At 45.5% G+C, this 24,406-nt stretch overlaps 1 protein-coding gene across 2 annotated transcripts; it reads right to left on the bottom strand.

The window, feature by feature from the left end:
• Positions 1-2,010: 2,010 nt before the first annotated feature.
• LOC119178418 (carbohydrate sulfotransferase 4) lies at positions 2,011-15,671 on the bottom strand. 2 transcript variants are annotated; one of them, XM_075887431.1, is made up of 5 exons: positions 15,551-15,671; positions 10,540-10,694; positions 10,032-10,259; positions 9,724-9,878; positions 2,011-2,580 (listed from the first exon to the last, which is right to left on the bottom strand). In XM_075887431.1, the coding sequence occupies exons 1-5, from the start codon at positions 15,589-15,591 to the stop codon at positions 2,062-2,064; spliced, it is 1,098 nt and encodes a 365-aa protein (XP_075743546.1). In that variant the 5' UTR covers positions 15,592-15,671; the 3' UTR covers positions 2,011-2,061. The 2 variants fall into 2 exon arrangements, with proteins under 2 accessions (XP_075743546.1, XP_037285514.2); XM_037429617.2 differs by having other exon boundaries at positions 9,724-10,259.
• Between the last annotated feature and the right edge of the window lie 8,735 nt (positions 15,672-24,406).

Raw genomic sequence — 24,406 nt, 5'->3', positions numbered from 1 at the left:
TCCAATACCTTCGTCATTGTTTTCTCAACGGTTGAAGCTATCACGACTGACAGTGACGGGTCCGTGACATGGTTATTACGGATGTCAGGAACAGCGTACCAGCAAGAGCACTCTGTGATGTCAATAGCACTTTGGAAAAAATTTTAGTTTTTTTTTCAGTGCAGAGAGCGCCCACATTCTTAATATAGTGAGCTGATTTAGAGGATGACTTCTTGTTCTTCAGAAAATGCCAGTGTAACTTGTGTCTCACGTTGATGCATCTTCAGCTTTGGCGGACATGTGTTCAGGCGCAGGAAAGGGGCATCTGGTAGACGGTGCTTACTGCGCACTCTAAGGACGCACATGCGTGTCTCGTGATATATGAACTTCGCAATAAACCTCTTGGGATATTTTTCTTTCTGCTTACTGGTGCATAAAATGTAGGCAGCTTTTGTGGTGCAGTAAAGATGACGTCAATAACGTGGCAATTTACCACAGTTATAAGCCACGAAAAATATGGCATAAGGCATTACAGTGAACCTCATTCTGCGACCATTTTCTTTATCAGCTGACGCAGATTGAGCGGGCTTCGAAGTATTCACCCGTTTCTGACATCATCTGGTGAAATGCGATTTGTGTAGCCTGCATGTCCCAATAATTTCATATGCTCCACAAAGTTACCTGTCGATCATCAACACACTTTAAATTCAAGGTGGAAAGATTTCATGGAAGCATTATGTCTTTATACTCTTTGAATGGTTGCAACCATGGGTCAAAATTGGCTTTGTAGTTCTACAGTGGTAGAACCAGCGCACGTGTGAAGGTTGGAATTTTAGTGCTTCTCTTCCTTGCCACATTTGCCCGGTGAGCCACAGCCCCGGCCTGCATCCTTTAAATGCCTCGTGTATTTTATGGCTTAGCTGGTTGCAGTCTGGGCCACAGAAGAACAAAATAAGATGTTATACGTACCTGAACGCATGCCTAATCAGACCGTCCAGCTCCACTTCCGACAGTTGATCAACACAATTAAAAAGATTTCGCGTACAGCCGGAGGAAGGCTCACACTGATGCACACTCCGGTTTTCTGTGTGCACACGCTAATTTTGTGTGGAACTACTTTTGTTATAAAATGCACTAGCATAAGCTGACCGCCTCAAAAGAAATACCGTACCTAGCATAAATGCACATTCATATTCAAGGTGAAAATTTCACCTACGGACACTGATGATAAGTCTACATTGAGATATCAGATAAAACACGTACTCCCTGCCTATACTAATATTTTGACAGTTTCATAGATTTTTACCAAGCAAAACATTTTGAGCCTATAGATGTGTGAGTACGAGTCATCAACGTGAATGGTGTTCAGGTAGGCTCGTAGGAATCTCAAAACGCCGTGCTGCCAAGAGCCGCTACTCGTGCTGGTGTTCCTGAATGGCATCTCTAGCTTGGGGTGCTTGCCACAAAGTAAATGTCCTGGGGACTCTTTGGGTCTTCTTTATCGCACTTGCTTTTTTGCCTAGCCTTAGGGTGGTTAGCGGTGGCTGAGTCCTTCGCTTTGCTTTGAGCATAGTATTTTGAAAGCCAGTGAAGTTTTTGCCAATTGCCTTCTTTGTTTTATTCTTGTGTAGAACATCCGGCAATATGACAAGCAAACCTTCCTTGTTCGCTGTGGTCAGAGAGAGTCTTTCATTCATGATATGTGTAGCTAAAGATAATGGGGTGCTCGTGTTTATTGGAGCTTCTGCGCTCTGTGCTGCTACGTCTATGCGTTCGTCCATACACCGCGCTCTTAGATATTCCTGTGTCTTGGTGCAAATAGCAATCACATGCAACACATTTTTCACTAGAGACCAAGCAACCTTGTTTGCATGCTTGGGACCCACCTCAAGCCACTATACTTTTCTAAGAAAGTGAAATATAGGTAGCCACCACACACAAGTGTTGCCTTTAACAGTGGTCCGTGTGTATAACGAGTCTCTTACATTATGGTGGTTCCTTGGAAGTGCAAATTTATACAATACAGATGTAGCTGCGATAATGCTTGGCATAATTCGAATGGCCTCAGTGGTCGTTCTTTTATTACGCGTTCACACCATCCATGCTTGTTGACGACTCGTCGTAGCCAAGCCTTTGAAGAACGTCACTGCAGGCCACTTCAATCTCACGTATAGTTCGCGACAACAACTTGCTCTTCCAGGAGTATGCAACCAGGCGTGTGTTTCTGCGTGTCGAATGCGCATCCCTGACGTCTGCGGCAGTTGCTGACGTGTGTTCTTCCAGGTATTTTGTAACTGATCGCGCAAAATCTAGGTCTAACCACTCGAATAGGCGTAGGGTCTCATTTACCGGATCAGCGGTCAGGTCTTCGAAACGTATCTGGTACGTTCTGTCTTTCTGCAATTTGCCGCTTATCTCTACAAACGCATTTAGATCCGATCTCATTTGATCGCACAAAGCGGATGCGCTACCGCAGTACTCGTATTCAGTGCACCAGCGAAGACCTCTTCTGGAAGAGTAGATAGCCCGCGGGTCTCGCACTAGGTGGACAACACGAACGGTCTCCGCGATGTTCTGGTTTTGCTCAATCCAAGACGCCACCTGCAACGTGTTAAGTAACGAGCGGCATTACTAACAGTGCATATGTTTCATTCCTCCAGTTACATACGACTGGACTACTTTATATTACCATGCGGGCTGCTCTGTCTCTTTTAATGTCGCCAGCCCGTTACACGTATAACCACTGCTTTGTGCAAGCAATGCTTATGTCTAGTATTATTCCCGACGAAAAGGTTGCACGCACAACAGGAACAATGGAGAATATTTTTAAACCAACGCGACTGCTTACGATAATGTTACAGTCTTCGATGTGACTTGCTCACGTGATTTACAGAGCAGGCTGGACACAACACAAACGAACGAGACTTGGGGACTTCAATTGTGTTCGGGCGTGCCTCGTATACATTCTGCAACGATGTATCTTTGACGACATTGCTCATAATATGGTCCTTTTAAAAGAAAAATTCGACACAAAGCGACGCTGCTGAAATCAAGTCATTGCCCGTTAGTCAGACATTCGCTTTAAAATGCGAAGCATTGCTTAGGAAAATTTGGTGACTTTGGCCATATCTTTTGATCAACCTTTGTATCTATCTATTTAGCCGCCTACAAATTTTTCGTCTCCTGGCCGTTTCGATAATGGGATTTATACCCAATTGATTAAAGCTTAAGATGACTGCATGACCAGCCTAAGTGACACGGGACAAGATGAAAATTATGACATGTATGTCATGATTCTAGTGATGTACGTGTCATTGTTTGGCTTCTCTTCTGGTGGCTTCGATCACATGACATATTGGAAAACTGCTTTGGTATGACATGACTGCGTGGCAAAATCAAGTGACAGCTCATAAAAAGGGACTCATGAGATGACTGTCATGTAAAACATCAATATATGTTACGCTCATGGCACAATCGCCGTCGTTTCGCTATCTTCACATATACCAAATTTGGTGTTACGTGGCGTGAATGGATGTCGAAGGTATATGACTTATGAAAAGAATATCTATGACATACATGTCATGTAAGACCATCACTATATACCACACTCATGATGCACTTGTGGCCATTTCGCAAGCTTCACCTATACCAAATTTGGTACTCCTTGACGTGAATGGGTGAAGAAGGTAAATGAACGTCCAAACATGATAATTACAATATACGTGTTATGTAAAAGTTGACTACTTGTTATGCTTAAAGCGCTCTTGTGGCCGTTTCGCTAGCTTAATATATACCAAATTTGGTGTTTCGTGACGTGATTGGACGACGAAGGTAAGTGGCTCTTCCAAACATGATAATCATGACATGCATGTGAAGTAAAACATGGCTGCATGCTAGGCTCATAGTGGGCTCTCTGTCCTTTCGATTGAATGATAGATATGTGGGGTTCCACGTCTCGAAAGCACCATATGATTTTGAAAGACGCCGTAGTGAAGGGCTCCGGAATTTTAGACTACCTGGGGTTCTTTATCATGCACCAAATCTGAGCACACGGATCTACAGCATTTTCGCCTCCATATTTGAGTTGTTTCGAGAGAATGACACATGAAATTTGGTGTAATCTGACGTGAACAAACGATGTACACAAATGTCTGGCGCAATGAGAATAATCACGACATAGAAGTCATGTACAACATAATTTACGTCCGCCTCATAACGCTCTTCTGATTTGGAAGCGACCTGTCAAACTTCCTCATTCGTGCTTTGCATATAATCGATTCCCACTGTACGCGTGATCTGCTATTTCTTGTTCGGAAGTTTCAGGAAAGTATATGTCACAAATTTTATCCTTTCTTTGTTTACCATGTTAAGACGTGTGAATACCTCGGGGCGAGATAGACATTCACGGCTGCACTATAAAACTATAGCGTATAGCGTCCCACTGCAGCCGTGGGCCATTTCATCCACCCACTCAGCCGAAACGCTTGTTACTGTAATGGCTGCAAGCAGCGTGGCAAGCACTCATGCTGGGCTTGACATGTATGACCGCATGGTCAATCAGGTGACCTCCTTCCCTTTCACATTTTAATTTGTCTCTCTTTTTCTCGTAATCCCTCAGTATTCTTTCTCACCTCTCCAGTCGCTAATGATGAACAAGCTTTATTTATTTAGCAGAAAGATCCTGCTCCCCTTTCAGGTGCGAGAGGAGAAGGGAGGACCAAACCTAGACGACGGCCATGATCCCATGGGCCTTGGTGGCGCCTTCGGCCTGCCATATTAAGCGGGCTTATAATTGAGAGTCAGAGCTGAGGAGCGTGGTATTCCATCCACTCCCGTCGGAGAATTGACCTCTTATAGGGGCCTGAGGGCATTCCCATAAAATGCGGCTCAAGTCCGCCCTGATGTTGCAAAATTTACACCTCTCCGAATGAAGTTCCGGCACGCAGCAGTTCAATGTCGCCGGACTAGGAAACGCATGTGTCTGGAGTAGGTGCCACGCCACCGCCTGTCCTTGGTTCAATGACGAGTGTGCGGGAGGATAGATTTTCCAGCTTAGCCTGTAATACTGCTTATATCAGGACCGGGTTAACTGGCGGAACATGGGAGAGGCCTTTGTCCTGCAGTGGACGTAATAAGGCTGATGATGATGATGATGGTGATGATGAATATGATGATGATGATGATGATCATGATGACTGATTATATCTCTGTGAGTGGCCACCCGCTCAAATCTCTCGTCGCCCTCCCAACTCGACCAGGGCAATCCAGAGGCTCGGTCTCTGAGTCCTCGAGCTGTCTGGTGTGCCGCCTCGTTGCCGGGTAAGGAGGAGTAAGCGGGTACCCAGACTATATCTTCCAGTCGCTAAGCTACATTTTTATTGCTCTGGTCCCGTGATCTGCAGACCACCCACTAGTAGTGCTTCTGCTGTGGCTACTACCAAATATTACTTCGACTACTACTACTACTACTACTACTACTACTACTGCTGCTGCTGCTGCTGCTGCTGCTGCTGCTGCTGCTGCTGCTGCTATTAGGATGACGTTGGCGATTACGCCACGTGGTAGACTCCAACAGTTTCGATGTAACAGACAAAATTATGAAAGAGCACACGATGCTTCTTGTGTACGTTCACACTTTCGAAAAACAACAAAAAATAATGCATCGAAGCGAAAATGGGAGCTGTCCACGTGACTTTACAAAAATACCCATGAGTTTGAAAGGTATCATCATCATCATCATCAGCCTGACTACGTCCACTGCAGGACAAAGGCCTCTCCCATGTTCCGCCAGTTAACCCGGTCCTGTGCTTGCTGCTTCCAATTTATACCCGCAAACTTCTTAATCTCATCTGCCCACCTAACCTTCTGTCTCCCCCTAACCCGCTTCCCTTCTCTGGGAATCCAGTCAGTTACCCTTAATGACCAGCGGTTATCCTGTCTACGCGCTACATGCCCTGCCCATGTCCATTTCTTCTTCTTGATTTCAGCTATGATATCCTTAACCCCCGTTTGTTCCCTAATCCACTCTGCTCTCTTCTTGTCTCTTAAGGTTACACCTACCATTTTTCTTTCCATTGCTCGCTGCGTCGTCCTCAATTTAAGCTGAACCCTCTTTGTAAGTCTCCAGGTTTCTGCTCCGTAGCTAAGTACCGGCAAGATACAGCTGTTATATACCTTCCTCTTGAGGGATAGTGGCAATCTACCTGTCATAATTTGAGAGTGCTTGCCGAATGTGCTCCACCCCATTCTTATTCTTCTAGTTACTTCAATCTCGTGGTTCGGCTCTGCGGTTATTACCTGCCCTAAGTAGACATAGTCTTTTACAACTTCAAGTGCACTATTACCTATCTCGAAGCGCTGCTCTTTGCCGAGGTTGTTGTACATTACTTTCGTTTTCTGCAGATTAATTTTAAGACCCACTTTTCTGCTCTCCTTGTCTAACTCCGTAATCATGAGTTGCAATTCGTCCCCCGAGTTACTCAGCAATGCAATGTCATCGGCGAAGCGCAGGTTACTAAGGTATTCTCCATTGACTCTTATCCCTAACTGTTCCCATTCTAGGCTTCTGAAAACCTCCTGTAAGCACGCGGTAAACAGCATTGGGGCGATTGTGTCCCCCTGCCTTACACCCTTCTTGATTGGTATTCTGTTGCTTTCTCTATGAAGCACTATGGTAGCAGTTGATCCCCTGTAGATTTCTTCCAGAATGTTTGTATATACTTCATCTACGCCCTGATTCCGCAGTGTTTGCATGACGGCTGATATTTCTACTGAATCAAACGCCTTCTCGTAATCTATGAAGGCTATGTATAGTGGTTGGTTATACTCTGAGCATTTCTCTATTACCTGATTGATAGTATGAATGTGGTCAATTGTTGAGTAGCCTGTTCGAAATCCTGCTTGTTCCTTTGGTTGATTGAATTCTAATGTTTTCTTTACTCTGTTGGCAATTACCTTTGTAAATAGCTTGTATACTACAGAGAGCAAGCTGATCGGCCTGTAATTCTTCAAGTCCTTGTCATCTCCTTTCTTATGTATTAAGATGATGTTAGCGTTCTTCCAAGACTCTGGTACTCTTCCCGCCAGGAGACACCTCGTAAACAGGGTGGCTAGTTTTTCTAACACAATCTGTCCTCCATCTTTCAGCAGATCTGATGTTACCTGATCCTCACCAGCAGCTTTGCCCCTTTGCATGCTCTCCAAAGCTTTTCTGACTTCTTCTATCATTACTGGTGGAGTGTAATCTGGGTTACTGCTAGTTCTTATAGTATTAAGGTCGTGGTTGTCTCGGCTACTGTACAGATCCCTGTAAAACTCCTCCGCTATCTTAACTATCCTATCCATATTGGTAGTTATTTTGCCTTCTTTGTCCCTTAGTGCATACATCCGACTTTTGCCTATCCCAAGTTTCCTCTTCAATGCTTTGACACTTCCTCCGTTTTTCAGAGCGTGTTCAATTCTCTCCATGTTATACCTTTTTACATCGCATACTTTACGTCTATTAATCAACTTCGAAAGCTCTGCCAGTTCTATTTTGTCTGTTGTACTTGACACTTTCATGATTTGACGCTTCTTAATTAGGTTCTTCGTTTCCTGTGAAAGCTTGCCAGTGTCCTGTCTAACTACCCTGCCTCCCACTTCCACTGCACACTCCATAATGATACTCGTCAGATTATCATTCATTGTATCTACGCTAAGGTTGGTTTCCTCACTGAGAGCCGAGTACCTGTTCTGCAGTGACACTCTGAATTCCTGTACTTTCCCTCTCAGTGCTAGCTGATTGATTGGCTTCTTGCGTATCAGGTTCTGTCGTTCCTTCTTCAAGTCTAGGCGAATTCGAGACCGTACCATTCTATGGTCACTGCATCGTACCTTGCCAATCACTTCCACATCCTGCACGATTCCAGGGTGTGCACTCATTATAAAGTCTATTTCGTTCTTATTTTCGCCATTAGGGCTCCTCCATGTCCACTTGCGGTTTTCTCGTTTTCGGTAGAAGGTATTCAAAATCCGTAAATTATTGCGTTTTGCGAATTCTACTAGTAGCTCTCCTCTGGCGTTTCTAGTACCGATGCCATAATCTCCTACTGCCTGGTCTCCAGCCTGCTTCTTCCCTACCTTTGCATTAAAGTCGCCCATCACTATAGTATACTGTGTTTTTACCTTACTCATTGCCGATTCCACGTCTTCATAGAAGCTTTCAACTGAAGCGTCATCATGGCTGGATGTAGGCGCGTAAGCCTGTACTACCTTCATCTTGTATCTTTTATTCAGTTTAATTACGATACCTACCACCCTTTCATTAATGCTATAGTATTCCTCTATGTTGCCAGCTATGTTTCTGTGAATGAGGAACCCCACTCCCAGTTCTCTTCTGTCTGCCAAGCCCCTGTAGCAAAGGACGTGCCCATTCTGTAGCACCGTATAGGCCTCATCTGTCCTCCTAACCTCACTGAGCCCTATTATATCCCATTTAACACCCTCTAGCTCCTCGAATAGTACAGCTAGACTTCCCTCACTAGATAAGGTTCTAGCGTTAAACGTTGCCAAGTTCAGGTTCCAATGGCGGCCTGTCCGGATCCAGAGATTCTTAGCACCCTCTGCTGCGTTGCAGATCTGACCGCCGCCGTGGTCAGTTGCTTCGCAGCTGCTGGGGACTGAGGGCCGTGAGTTATTTGACGTAATCATGTGGGAGGTAGTGGCCAGATACTGCACCAGGGTGGCCAATCCTTCTCTGGTGAGGGAGTGCGTTCTCGGCGGTGTTTGCCGGTGAGGCCGCACCCCAGGCCTCTTAATGCAGTTCCATCAACACGCGGATTTTTTTTTTAATCCGGTTGGGAACTGCGCGGTACCGGGATTTGAACCACGGACCTCTTGCATGCGAGGCGGATGCTCTAACCACTACGCCATCGCCGCACTTTGAAAGGTATATACATGGATAAAAAATTCATGGCATTGTGCTGCAACATACGTTCAGGGGTTCTCGAACAACTAGCTGTACAGCAAGTGACTGCGTTATCTTAACAATAGTGTAAGGCCACTTACGCATCCAAGGTGCGTCAGCGGCCTTACACTATTGTAAGTGGCCTTACACGCTTAAAATATACGTTGTTATCTTAATCTGAAGCTTTTTGTTACCTACAAAATAAAATGTTAACCGCATAGATAGATAGATAGATAGATAGATAGATAGATAGATAGATAGATAGATAGATAGATAGATAGATAGATAGATAGATAGATAGATAGATAGATAGATAGATAGATAGATAGATAGATAGATAGATAGATAGATAGATAGATAGATAGATAGATAGATAGATAGATAGATAGATAGATAGATAGATAGATAGGTAGATAGATAGATAGATAGATAGATAGATAGATAGATAGATAGATAGATAGATAGATAGATAGACAGACAGACAGACAGACAGACAGACAGGCAGACAGGAAGATAGATAGATAGATAGATAGATAGATAGATAGATAGATAGATAGATAGATAGATAGATAGATAGATAGATAGATAGATAGATAGATAGATAGATAGATAGATAGATAGATAGATAGATAGATAGATAGATAGATAGATAGATAGATAGATAGATAGATAGATAGATAGATAGATAGATAGATAGATAGATAGATAGATAGATAGATAGATAGATAGATAGATAGATAGATAGATAAGACGGACGTCCACTATTGACGCAACTTGCTATTACAATTCAGGCATCTGACCTGTCTGGCGCGAAGTCTTGTGAACTTGAACACTTGAGTTGCTGCTCTTGAACACAGAGCAGAGAGATGACCTGGGGAAGAGCAGGACTGCCCTCTTTCACAGATGTCAGCTAGGAAATGATTGTACTTGTAGTAAGGGTTGTTCTCCAGCCAAACTGTGTAGAGAGGATCGAAGTGGCATCGAACAAGCCCATCCAGAAGCTGAAAAGCATGGCACTCTCTACCTGGTCGTATGCCACCACTGACGGTGAACATCATTAGGGGCTCAAAATGGAAGAATGTCCGGGGTGCAGAAGACAGCAACTCACCGAAAAAGGTTGACCCAGACCGATAATAGGCAATGATAATCACTACTTTGACGCCAGCTGATGGAACTATGGCATACTTTTCAAGAGCAGACTCGAAAGCAGCTGGCAGTGGCACTTCGAGAGAAGAATCGCTGCAAGCTGCTGACGGATTCATCCGTTTGTTAACCACCCTTGGACCTTCTGGTGTGCCAATAACGTTCAAGGGAATACTTTGTAATCCTTCGGAACCTGTTCGAACCAAGAGTAAGAATTTTCGCGGTTACCTCAACACAAATAAACAAAGGAGACAAAACATACAGTACAGAAACGTCATGCTTTGTCATATAGTATATTACTGTGTACTTATGCACCTAAGATCAAGTTTTTCCTTTCTCATCAGTTTCTTCTCATTTAAACAGGCAACAGATGGAAGCATCCGAAAAGCTCACGCTGATCGATGTGTCTAACACGTGAGCATTTACCGAGCGAATTGTCATTTTATTGTTTTGTGCCTCTATAAAACACTCACCAGGCCTTTCAACAATTATTTTATCACTCTGCAATTCCTGGCAGCACTTAGACAGTTTGTAAGTTCTCCAATCGTATACACAGATGACGCCACAAAATAGAAGAAATGTGGCAGCTGCGAAGAGTACAATGCATGTTCTTTGTCGCTGTGGGGCTCTGAAAGAAAACAGAAAGAAAACATGCGTGATCTCTCACTGATATGAATCGGCATATCACGAAAGTGAAACGTTTCTTCACAGATGAAGATGAGCATTATTGTGCATTGTTTCACTACGAGGGCGAAAGATGAAGACTGCAGCAACAAAAATGGATTGCCACGCGAAGAATAGAAAGCAGCTTGAAACAATCACCTCGCACCTAAAGCAGGAAAGATGCACAAACTGAGCATACATGCACCAAGTGCTGAAGACCAGCTATCAAAGCTTGACACAACGAAGGACGCACGAAACGAGCGTGCTAGTATACATAAGACACGTACGAACTGGCGAATTGTCTACTTGTGGTGTCAGCAGCAGCCTTCTATCACACAGTGAGCAAAGTAATCATCATTGCCTTCGCAACTTCAGCGCAAACGTCTCGGAAAGCACACAACGTACACACCGCCCCCACGAAGACAGAAGTGCGCGCCAACGAACGACCATGCCAAGAAAAGGCGTGCGCCCCTCGTAACTGCGGGAGGGCACGACCTTTAACTGGTGTTCTTCACGCCATTCACGCCATCTCGTGAGTGGTGGCAAAACGCTCTGAGCCAGCCGAGCTCTGAAGGCTGCCAATGGTAAATGGTGTACCTCAATAGCTCGAGGTTAGTAAGCTGACAAATGCTGTCTTTGTCGTTGAGTGCTTTTGCGTCGCGTGTTGCGGAGCCAGGCGCTGTAGGTTCGACACCACGCGATGGAACTTTTTCTTCAGAGGTTTGCTTTTTGCGATCTCTTTGTTTTTATACCTTCACATACGGGACTGAAATGCATTCGTGTAGCTATGGTGGACCCCGGGATACAGCATTTTTGTGTTAAAATACAGCAATCGAGTGCGGTATTCTCTAACTTTGTTATTTTTTTTCATTCTGTTCTCATTTTTTGTCTTTTCTCTTTTTTGTTTGTGTTAATTTCTCTTATGCAGCCTGTTTTTCTCACTTTGTTAGTATTTTTATTCTTTCTTCTTTCCCCCTAATTATTTGCGGTTTTGCCCGCATTATCACAAGCGATGGCAGCACCATGCGGCCACCTGGACTCCTACATTGCCCCTCACTTTATAACATAATCGACGTTTTCAAAGCCCACAGTTTTCTACTATCAACTTAAGGGGACTCTGGCGCTGCGATCGCTCTGCCACCATGAAAATGATGGGTAGTACACGGTTTTGCCAGGTCTTCATGCTTGCGGCCTCAAACTCTCTCGCGGCCTTGTTGATTGCTGTGATTTCGCTTCCTTGTGAATAAAAAAAGGGGACTGTTGTGAACTTCGTGAACCGGTTATAATCCGTGAGCCTAAGTATGCCAAAGAGGTCAAGCCTAACTGCTAAACTTTTGCTGAACTTCATCTGCGGAAAAGCGAATTCAGGGCCCAAGAAGCCCAACTGAGCCGAATGAACGTATAATAAAAAAACTGTGTATTACCCAGCATTCCCATGCTCGCTCAAACACCGCGCGTTGCAGCTATTATCGGTACTAGCGTCAGAGTCGTACTGAGCAAGAGTGTAATAAAGTGTATATATAGTGTATACATAGTTAACTATGGTTCCAAGAACAAGAAGAGCCAGCTCAATATGCTACAAACGGCTGTGCTATACGTGGTTTCGCCGTGGTTGTACAATGCGACGACGACATCATATGAAATCATACAGCAGCCCGAGCCTCTAAAGCACTCCAGACTTTTCAGAGTAGTCATTGGCTTGTAGTTGATTGAAATGACGTTTGGCTGGCACATGTTGCCAACAGAAATCGCGAAATGGCCCAAGCTGTACTCATCTATATTTATGTGTCTTATTACACTTTTTCGATTTCAAGAGTGCCATGGGGGTTGACCCGAAAATCTCGGGCACCCGAATATGCCCTGAGCTCGCCCCACATGGTAATGACAGGATGACTGCGCGGAGATGAAGAAATCAGTGTTGGGTAAAGCAGCTGCAAAAGACTCATAGCGTCAAACACGCATGTGCAGCATTTGAGGTGGTTTATTACTAACACCGCGTGTGAACACGTCAGCACCACCACTCAGTCAGGACAACAGCAACGCAGCAGCACCAGCGTGGATGCAGCATAATATCTTTTGCAACTGAAGGAATGGGACTGCTCGTGGGCATTTGTTCTCCTTCGGACAAGTTCTTTCGGTCCACCTGCAGCATGAAAATTCCTACCCTCGAAGGCAACAAGGGCGCACACGCATCACTCCCACTCAGCTCGTTTCGCTTCTAGCGAATATTACAGATAAATAAATACAGATTATTACTGCCAACGTTACACTTCTGAAGCTCTTTCTGCAATAACAAATCGGAAGAAACAATCTCGAAACATTTGTTGCCGCAAATGCTACCAGGGGCGCTGGCTCTGAGTGGCCCGTCGTGAGTGTGGCGAAATTGAATGCCATACATCGTCGCCGTGTGATGACATATTGTTCTTTGTGCGTGTGCGCGTAGTTTGTGCTAATAAGGTCATAGATTAATCGCCACACTCGGTGGCCTTGCAGCGTGAGCACTCCACTTCTCGTGTAGAGCAAACGTGGTGGCTGGACCCCATCTTCACTGCGGCCGTCAGTGATTGGCGGCGTGGGACCTGATGGGCATGGGAACTCGGGCGCAAGCTTGCTGATTCTGAGGAGGCTCACATTCAACTCGTGACTGTCATGTTTTCGGTGTGACTATCGAACTTTTCATGCAGAGGATGCTAAGCAGCAGCTTTTTGGTCAGGTTTTACTGCTTGTGTAAGGCTAGTGACATCAGAGGAGCCCATTCTCACTCTGCTCGGTCGGCTTCGGAGTGAAAACCATGACGTTTTGCTCTCAGATATGACGACATAATTATCTAGATATAATTTAAAAAGAGAGGTATTAGTTGTCTTGAATACAATTGTTTGAATGAACACGGCTTTGAGTATTTCGAGTTTATTTACCAAGGTCCTATTTACGTGTGTTAGTCACCACGGTCTTAGCTCAGCATTAGTAATACACAGCTTAATTAGCGTAGTCTTGATTTCTATGACTTAATTAGCTCGGCCTTAGCATGGCTTAGATTTTCCAGCTTGGTAATAGCAAGGCTTCATTTTGTTAGGCATACCGCTGATCCAATTAGCTGAGAGAAAGTTGGAGAAATGGGTCCCCCCAACGACCTTGCGAGCACCAAGAGCGCATGCTCAGAACCCAAAGTGCTCTTGTACTCACGTTTTCTCAGACCTAAAAATTTAAAACTAGCATGGACTGATGGGGCGCCTTGGGTCGCCAGCAAAACGAAGCAGACGCAGCGTGGTCTAAAACGCACAAAAGCCCGTGCGTCCCATTATTTGAATTTCGCCGCTTGTGGCGCTCCGTACGTTTGAGCCAACGCCGCCTGAGTTTAACCCAGTTCTGAAACTGTGGTGCTCATCCAAACGCAACACCAGCCTGCCTAACGCAGCTTGGGGACCCACTCTCTTGGATCCCCAATTCTCACGCTCTCTAATGAGACTGGCGCAGTTGCTTAGGTAGTGAGCACATCATGAAGAAGGAAACCAGGAAGATGTGCGCCGGCCGAGAAACGTGCTTCAACATGAAACCTGAATTGTTGTGTCAGATGCCATAGTGTTGGTTATTCTAAAACATAGATAGTGCAGCCATTAAACGCATGTAAATGTACTTATGCAATGCTTGCGTCTAAAAAAGGCGTCCGGCAATTTTTTTTTTGCTTAGGTGCGCTTCTACAGTCAGTGTAACGACAAACAAATGCAAGAAGACGCATCCGGTTTTATAACACCACCAAAATTAGTCGGCCTACCTTGGCGAGAAACAGCCCTCAATCGTAATCAATAGAAAGCTGCCCGCGCTGAGGGCATATTTGGCCTTTTCGTACTGTTAGCCCACTAAAAATAGGGTTTCACCAGGGTTCACGAAATTCCCGACTTTTACGAAACTGAGGTCATCCTCTCTAATTTCAGTATTTCATTGTTATGCAAAAGTCGACTTCATGCAACTAAAGCCGGAAAAAAAAAGAAAATTGAAAACTGCGTTATACCCGAGGAATTCCGGCATTTTTAGTCTAGTAGTAGCGCTGGATAGCATACTTGCTAGCACTCGTTGTGCAACCTTTGTTCTCACTTCGATTATTAGATTTTACTAAAAGGTAATTTGAGGAACACCCCGAAGCCAGGCGAGTGAAGAATAGTGAACAGATGAGCTCACGTATTGATTATTGTCGCAAAAACACCATGTAGCCTAATGAACATTCGATAAAGCACTCGCTACCACATTGTAAAAGGCGTCGAAGGTGAACATTCTCCGGTAATGCACACCTTGTACACAGTACTTGCTGCCCGTCATCATTGCATAATATCGAACTACTTCGATTTCGTATATCGTGACTTTGGCTGTTCACCCTGTTTGGAAAAGAAGGCGCCAGTTAGAAGCACCTTCTCATAAATCTAGTGCTCTCTTCACCAGACATACGTTCTTATCCTCTAATATGCACAGCAAGGCGACGGTGCGGTTTTAACTTAAATACCACGACATTACTAAGGAACGCTTACAACACTAACGAGATGTAACCTCTTGAAACTCGTTGCTGGCACACTTGCGATGTTCAATCTGCATAGCACAGACTAACGCGTAAAATACTTTCGCACGAACGAAAGTGCCGACTACAACTGGAAGTCAGCGCTTTTGTCCCATCTAGTGCTTTTAGCGCCTGTGATAGTCGTGAGCTGCCACCATTGGTACAGTGTACTAGAACGGGGTTCTTGTCCACTCTGTCATTGGTATGGGCCCGTGCGAATGTACCTGCTAACGTTCTCGCTTAATCTAATGCTGCGCAACAAATTAAACACTTACCGAAGTTTCAAATGTCTCCGTAGACTGGACAGAACTTTCATTATACCCAAGCAAGTACTTTTTTCATCGACGACAGACGTACTACACGTACCACGTAGAATTAAATGATAACCGGCTCTTGCCAACTCCAGCTGCAGGAAATGTCAAGCACGGGGAATGACACACGTACCTCGCTGCGGTATCTTTTGCGCAACGTTGCAAAAGCTTGGCAAAATAAAAAGCCAGTGCAATTGAATGTTTTCCCAGCTCACATTTTTTATATGACCACTAGGCTTCATTGGGCGCTTGTCAACTTCAGTTTGAAATAGGGTACTGAACAATGATGCCATTTCAAGCTTCTATAAAATATATGTAAACATTCACTAGACAGATTCCCTCGAGATTGACATTTCGCGTTAATTTATTTATTTATATATTTACATTTCACCTACATCGCCGTGAGGCATTACGTAGGGGAGGTACACATAATAATTTGGTTACATAGTTTTCAATCGAAACAATAGATTCAACAAATAAAACAGCACTCAAAATATTTTAGCAGAAGAAAAAAAAAACACTCGAATGTTGGTGAGCGAAAACAACGTCACAGTCATGCATTTGTAAACATCCACACGCTTCGAGACAGCAAACCATTCTTAGTGGCAGTGATATTGTAGAAGTTGTTACAATGAAGAAAAAAAAGATTCATTATCAGTTTCATTGACGAGATCATCCTGTGGACGGTTTCATTCCTGTGTTGTTTTTACGAAAAAAGAACTACCGAAATAGTGGGTTTTGTAGCTGTATTCTAATATTTTTTGTGAATGGTCTTGACGATTAGAGACGTACGTTGGTGTGAACAGATAATCAAGAGAGTTAATGGCATTTCCATTATAATATATACCATGAAGAAATTTAGGCCTCAGTTTCTGCCTCCTTACCATCAGTGTCTCTCATTTTCAATGCTCTCATAATTCATTCTGACGTGCTTAACAAAGACAAATAAACTAATCAATGGAGTAGGCTATCTCTTTCGGAATTTGTAAGATCAATTTCATCAAACTAAACATTTCATAATGATCTGAAAAACAAAGAATAGCTGTATCACATAACTGGCATTTTCGCCTTCTGTTTCTCGATGTAGCATTCAGCAATGCCTACCCATTCAAAGTTGAGATAGCCGACAATGCTCTGTGTGATGATTGCGCCATCGATAAAACTACTGAGCGCCTTTTGTGTGAACTGCCCAACTTATTCATTCGAGTGACTTCAACGTTTTAGCGTCTTTCATAATCATAGGGTGGTTCGAGGACGTCAAACCCCTCATATCAATCAATCCAACGTTTTACTGGCGTAAATCACTTGGAAGGGCACTCTCACTTTCCAGAGAATAATGGGGTCATGGGGCCACCGAAGGGCAATGAAAGCACTGTTCTGTTTTCTCAGGTATACGAGATTGTTTCTGCCGTTTGCAATTCCAAGCGCGAAACTGTTCCATCGATGGAAATAAAGTGACTTTTCTTTCCTGCTCTACAACCATCCTTCCCCTAACCTCGTACCTCAGGGTAGGGTAGCCAACCGGGCTCAGCCTTGGTTAACCTCCCTACCTTTTGTCTATTCTCAATCTCTTTTTTTGACGTTGTGACTGATACCGGAATGTAATGCCGCGTTGACGGCAAAAATGCCTTCTTATTGCGTAACAAGTTAAGTCATTGTCTTTGCGAAAGACCATTCACTTTGATGAGGGGCGCTATAGTGAAAAGTACTATTAAAGACATGTGCTCATTGGTAATGCCTACTAACAGTGATTTCTGAAGTTTTAAGAGCGCAAAACTACGACGAGCGCCAGACATTTTTGTCCGAAAATTTCGTAATATTATTACCACATGGGCTTTCTTAACATGCATTTACTATTTACATGTATGCGGGCGCTTTTATCTTTTGCCCCCACCTAAATGTGCTCACAGTGGCCGAGAACACAGCCAGCGACCTAGTTAACAACGTGGTACCTTAGGAGCTCAGCAATCATGCCAGCCACATCTGTGCTTACAATGATTGTCACTAATTAGTGAAATACCTGTACAAGACCATGATGCTACAGCGGCTTATTTTGCTTCATAAGTTTTGATAATTATTTGGGTCACACGAGGCCATTGTTACTCCAAAAAAACTTATGTAGTTTTGTGGAGCACACTTTTTTTTTCTCTCATTGTTTGAGCACCGGCCCATTCCACTGGAGTTGTGATAATGCTCAAGTGTACCTTTTCTTTTTCCTAAATATTTCAGATTACGCTTCTCTTTCTCAATAAACTGGCCCCCAAATTTGGTAAAACCTAGCACTCTGAATTGCAAAGTTTTTTCGAATGGACACGGAAATTGAGGAAACAAAAGGTAACTTGCTTAACTTCTAAGGGGAAAACGCTGTGTAAGAATATGACTGTTGACGGAATGGAAGGAGCCACAACGTGGTGGAAGCGGAGAGTCACTAGACACATGCACGGCCGTGTCGCAGGTGAGGAAGAGGAGGAAGTGCAGATGTTGCACCTGGGGTTCTGCTGCCATAGCTCATTGCGGGAGTGTTATCACGCAACTCTCCGCGCGGAACACCACCTGTGTCCGATAAATTCATATCGTGCCAGCACATGAGTCACTCGACGGTGCACCACTTTTCCCCCAGATGTGCTGCTCGCATGTCAGTTTTCTGTCGCTGAAGTGAGTTGAATGCAGTTTATTTTATTTTTTATGAACGTGATGAAAGGAGATGGTGGCCCACCAATAAGGCGCTAGATACTCCTTAGGTGCCGTTTAGCATATTTCTAGTCCAATGAGAACCAGTTTGTCTTGTATTGAAAAATCACCGTTTTTTATTTCTTCTGTGGCCTTTATTATCATCGTCTTTATAACCACAATTTCCGGAGCCCTTTACTACAGCGTCTATCATAATAATATGGTGGTTTCAAGACTTCAAACCCCACTGATGGATAAATCTTTATAACCACCGCCGCTATTGTGAGCGAGGACATACCGTAGCGCCACCATACGGACGCTCCCTGGGACGTGCGTGGTTGGATTGCTCCACCAGCCTTCTCGCGCGCCGCCCGCAGCCGCTTTCGCGTCTCCTTTTTTTATTATTTTGCTTGTACTTCACTGAACGAAATCATTAAAATACTGCTACAGCTTCTTCACCGACAGTACGAAGTGCTAAGTTATTGTCCTGGAAAACTTTTTTACGCTTCATGTAATTCCTAATTGCCGGCGTCGTCTGCTGTGGACAGCCATATGAAAACCGGGAGGGTGGGAGGGGGAGGAGGCGAGCTTGCTGCTTTTGTAAAACGTAACGACTCTTTCCTTGTTCACTGGAAGCATCAAATGGTTATTAACGCGCGCCGCATAGGAACTTATTTTAGCTGAAAGAAATGCACGCTCCCACGCTACTTCTTACATTGTAGCTTTCCATCTAAAGACGGGCCTCGTTTGACACAGGTATGCTCAAATTTGTGTTTATGTTTAGCACACATAGCATTACGAAACAAAGCGCAAGCGGATCATCCGTTTTGTGGGAAATAACACAGCATTCTTGAAGCCGCAAGCAGCCGCAACCTTTCTGTTATGATTGAGAGCAAACGCATCAGTCACACGCACGCACGTGCCTAATTCAACGATCTAACTACGTAAAATCCTCAGCCTTCCTTCTCTCAGGCACTGTAATTAAAAAAAGCGAAGACTATCAACAGAATATAGAAAACATCACAAAACACATCAAGTGAAATTTAGAATGACACTAACAAAACATGTTTAGCAACAAGTAAAAAATGACAAAATAACCTGCATTTCCTGCTTCAAGATCACTTAGAAATTCAAAATTTCTTGGACCCAGTAAAACCAGAGCCTCGAGCCTAGAGAACATAAAATACCGGATGAAGCGACCTCCAAAGTACAGGAGAAGAAGATTAGGACAAGAAATCTCATTTTTGCCAGCCCGCGCATCTGTTCATGGTTTTTCCGGTGGTAGACACATCGTCTTTTACAATTTCTTTTTTTTAGTCACTACTATCCAACACTCCTCCATCTTCTCTACCACACCCCCCCCCCCGTCCTCCGCTAAATCACATATGATTGCTCACCATTACCTTCAAAACCATCTATATCTTTCTCTTCACCGACCACCCCTATAATACCTCTCTTCAAAATTGCAACCACAAACTTGCGATACAGTAGTGGAGCAGGTGGGACTGCCATAGCCATCTCACATCCAGCCTTCGCACGTATGCTCCCCGTCGGGCCAAAGTGCATCTCCTACGTGTTGTCTAATAAAAGATGGCTCACGGCAGGTAGCCCTGAACTGTAAAGAACCAGGAGTATTTTTAACTCAAGAAAACTAAAGCAGCATGGCAATTCTTCCACAAAGCTAGAAATTATGGCGCTTAAATTCATTGTAATTTTTTAAATAAAAGTAATCTGTTCTTTGTCTGCCACGGGGGTGTATGGTTACGGCAGTAAGCTGTTGACCTGAAGAAAGCACGTTTAATGCCGGCCGTGGACGTCGCATTTTCTTGGAGAGAAATGGCATAGGAGGAGAAATAGTACTGTGCAATGTCAGTGCACGATAAAAGAGAATAGATGGTCAAACTTTTTGGAACCCTCCACCACGACGTCCAAGATAGTTATCGTGGTTTTGGGATATCAAACCCAAGAAATGATATTAAAGATCTGTGAATGTTATATTTGGCTAGGACGAAAACTACTGCGTAGAAGAGTGGTAGTATTTTCAAGACGTAGACATTATGGTCCGTGTTGCAGAATTTTTTTTGAGAGATTACGTTTTGTGAAATACCATAGTTGGCATTAGCCGAAAACACAAAAGTACGCACCCGTTATGTCCTCGTGCATGTAGTAATCTTTTATAACAGTCTGTATTCTGTCTAGCAATCTATTCAAGAAAATGTAATCCACCAGGATTACCAAAGAAATAATGATGAGCCGTTAGAGACCATTATGGTCAGCAGAGATCTAAGGAAAGAGCTTCGAGTGATATGATGGGCTGAAGACGACACTAGGATCCACGCATTTTTGGCTGACGCTGAAGCGTTGAAATCGCACCACGGAGTCCAGTTGATTTTTACAATGTTTTAAATGCGAATGCATTTCTTAGTCGGGCTATGTCAGGCATCCGGCGTTTTCCGCGGTGGCATCCACGCGCTGGCAGGTGTCATCTCTCGGCTCCTTCTTCAATAGCAACAGCCGTGGGCTCACACTTATCCCCGCTCCTATAGACGAGAGAACGCCTATATCGCACCCAGGCGCCTTTTTCGGTATACCCTCACTCCCAGAGGCACTATAATTTGTTTACAACTGCCAAGGCGTGCCTCTCTAGCATAGAATGCGGGGGCTCTGGAAGTTTAAAATGCGAAAAAGCACCTGTTCATGCTGTGCCCGCTTATAAAATGTCATCTGAGTAACACTGCGCTGTCATCTGATTCGACAACAACTAGCGAGAGAGGAAGAGATTGCTGAGCACTGCCGGTGAAGTTCACAGCGCATCGCGGTAATGGTGCCGGTACGGTGTTTTGCGATTGCACAGGTTTCCATCCACAACGAAAGACGCTGAGCTCCGCCGCCTTAGGATGTGATCGCAATCAGCAGGAAAAACTACGAGCGCAGAGAATTGTACAAGTAAGTACACTTATTGCGTTTATTCAAGCGCGACTCCAGCTGTCTCACTTTACAGCAGCAATTTGTGCGCAGTATGCCTGTAGTATGAAGCACAAAACTATTGTCGTACTCTTTCACAGGCCGCATGTAAATTATATTGATATGTGGGGTTTAACGTCCCGAAACCACCATATGATTATGAGAGATGCCGTAGTGGAGGGCTCCGGAAATTTCAACCACGTGGGGTTGTTTAACGTGCACCCAAATCTGAGCACACGGGACTAAATTATTTCCGCCTCCATCGAAAATGCAGCCGCCGCAGCCGGGATTAGAGCATGTCAATAATATGATATACGTACTACGAGTCACGCGTGGATGCACGCACCGCGCATGTTTAGTGCAACTGCAATGGCGTACTACCGCGATGCCTGCATGGCGCAGAAAGCATGACTTTCGATGCGATTGAATTGATATGTGGGTTTTAATGTCCCAAAACCACCCACCATATGATTATGAGAGACGCTGTAGTGGAGGGCTGCGGAAATTTTGACCACCTGGGCTTCTTTAACTTGCACCCAAATCTGAGAACACAGGCCTACAACATTTCCGCCTCCATCGGAAATGCAGCCGCCGCAGCCGGGATTCGATGCCGCGACCTGTGGGCCAGCAGCTGAGTACCTTAGCCACTAGACCACCACGGTGGGGCAGACTTTCGATTCGGTTGAACTACGACATGCCTTGACTGTCACTAGGTGAATCTACACGTGCTTTCGGCCGGCGTCACCGTAGACTTTTGCAGCGCGTCTGTGTTCTGAGTGCCCAACAGAACTAGCAATTGATACACATGTGGTGCATGAGCGGGAGTTGGAACCAGATTCTAGCGCTACGTTGATGCCGGCTTAAAGCACAAATTCTGCCCTGTCACAGCCAAGGCACGTCGTAGTTTTACTGAGTCGAAAGCAATGCTTTCGGCTGTTTGCGTTTCTTTCAATCGCAATAATACGTACCTGATGAAGCTGCTTCCGTAGTCTGCAGTGCACATGCTGTAGACATTCTGGACTGTCGAGGAAAGTCTCCTTGATGTTTCACACAAAATCAGCATAAAATTCCAGCACATGAACAACGCGAAACATGCTTACAGCCGGATTTGATTCATGATGTTTCGCGTTTTGTTTGCAGAGCGTCTGCTCGAGTGGCAATTGAGAACGCTGCTTCGCCGTGCTCGCTACAGACGGTGCCACAGGCTTTTCAATATGACAGCAAGCAGTGAGCTCGCTGTGTTCTGGTGTATAGCAACCGAAGCATGTTGTGCGAGAGGGTAGGTACTGTGCTTCACCACTCCTTTTCTCGCCGTTCGCTCTTGATACTCCCTGCTCTCCACTCTCCAGTCAGTTCGCGCCTCACTATCGACCTGGGGGGGCGCTGCGAGCGCTCGATGGTGACAGACGCACTCCACATCGCCTCCGTAGATTTTCTGCTATTTCTGCGGACATCCACCTTGGTACCCCTGAAACTTGGATTTATCGTCACCGCCAAGTTCTCCGCTTCGCCTAGACAACACCTTCGTCCAGGTGGGTCCAGTTTTGACAACTTGAGGGACGTCCTTCACTCCCGGCTACAACGCCGCCTCGCTAAGGGCTCTCAGCCCGGCGATGGCGGCCGCTAACGTGGTTACGGGCTATGATCCTACCTCAAGCCAAATGCTGTCCATGGAGATTTCATCCTCCAAAAACACTATGCCATCAGAAGATGAATACTTCGACGACATGGTGAAACTGTGGCAACGCAAGCAAGCGAAATCGAAGTCTGCGTCTCAACAACAACGAGACGCCACGGCGGGCCACCATTCCCCAGCCTTGCAAGGAACGCCGGCGCGCCTTCCCTCCGGCGGTGTGCCTACCTCTGCTCCGTCCTCGCAGCCAGCGAAGCAACGCAAGTGGCGTCCGCGTCAAACTCCTCGCCTCTCTCGCGACGACTACATCGTAGTGCTGAAACCTCGCGTTCCCTGCGAGCTACGCACATTTGTCCCGGCCGGTCGCGCGGGCGACGCCATCCGCAGCTACCTCGGCGACCGGACTACCACGCAAATTCAAGTGTGGCCAATCTGGGAACAGAACATCTTGGTCTGTAGCACCACCATTTTGCCTATGGCAGAGCGACTCCTCGGGGACTTCCAGCTGCAAGTGGGGGATCAGCAGCTGCCCGTTCGAGGCCACGCCAAGGCACCAGGGGATACATGCAAGGGCGTCATCAATGTAAACCCTGCTGAAAGCCCGGAAAAGATAAAGTCTGAACTGCATTGGCCTCGAGGTACTATCCTCGCGGTCCGCAAACTCGAAGATTCCGCGGCGGCGGTGGTGACTTTCGAGGGCACGAAGTTACCCCGCTTCCTCTTCTACCACTGCGTGGCGATGTATATCCGCGCCTATAAGAAAACGGTCCCTGTATGCACCAAGTGTGGTACTATCGGTCATCGATCACCTCAGTGCCCTCACGCCGCTCCAACCCAGTGTGCCAAATGTGGAACCCCCGCACCTGCAGGTCTCAATGCCCACGACTGCCACCCCAATTGCCTCCTCTGCCACGGCGCCCATGAGACTGGAACCAGTGGCTGCACGGCAAAATACCGAAAATATCGGAAACGCAAGCAGCCCTCAACATCTCCTCGAGGGACCACCTCATGTTCGTCACAGCCAGACAGCAGCACAAACCTGCATCATTCGGCTCCACCACTCCACGCCGACTCTCAAGCATTCCCACCGCTCGAAGCACCAGCGGCGGTACCTCAGGTGAGCAGTTGGGCAGGGAAAGCTGCTTCTAAGCCTCTCTCACCCCCTTCTGTCGATCCTCCTTCTCCCGAACTTGCGGCCCTTCGCCAGCAAGTTGCGGCACTTCAAAAGCAAAATTCTCTTTTAACTAAACAACTCGAACTCTTAAATAAGCGACTTCAACCCCAACAACAGTGTACTGCAAGGCCATCCGGTATTGCCTCCTCTGTCCAGGCGGCTACGCCAGCTACGTCCAAGCTTAGTCCTTGCGCTAAGTCCACTCCCATGAAACCGCCGGTTCAAGCAGCCATGTGTCCTCCAGCACTCGGAACCGGTGCCACATCTACTCCAGAAGCTCTTAAGGCTCCTGGGGCACCTCAGGTTCTCTTGCCCGCTAACCAAACTCTCCCTAGCAAAGAGCACACCCCGCGCGTAGAGGAACGCCTCACGCGCGTCG

Source organism: Rhipicephalus microplus, chromosome 1 (assembly GCF_043290135.1).
Source record: "Rhipicephalus microplus isolate Deutch F79 chromosome 1, USDA_Rmic, whole genome shotgun sequence".
Taxonomy (NCBI): Eukaryota; Metazoa; Arthropoda; class Arachnida; order Ixodida; family Ixodidae; genus Rhipicephalus; species Rhipicephalus microplus.
Note: the sequence above shows the minus strand (reverse complement) of the source record. Positions and strands in the feature narration are given on the sequence as shown.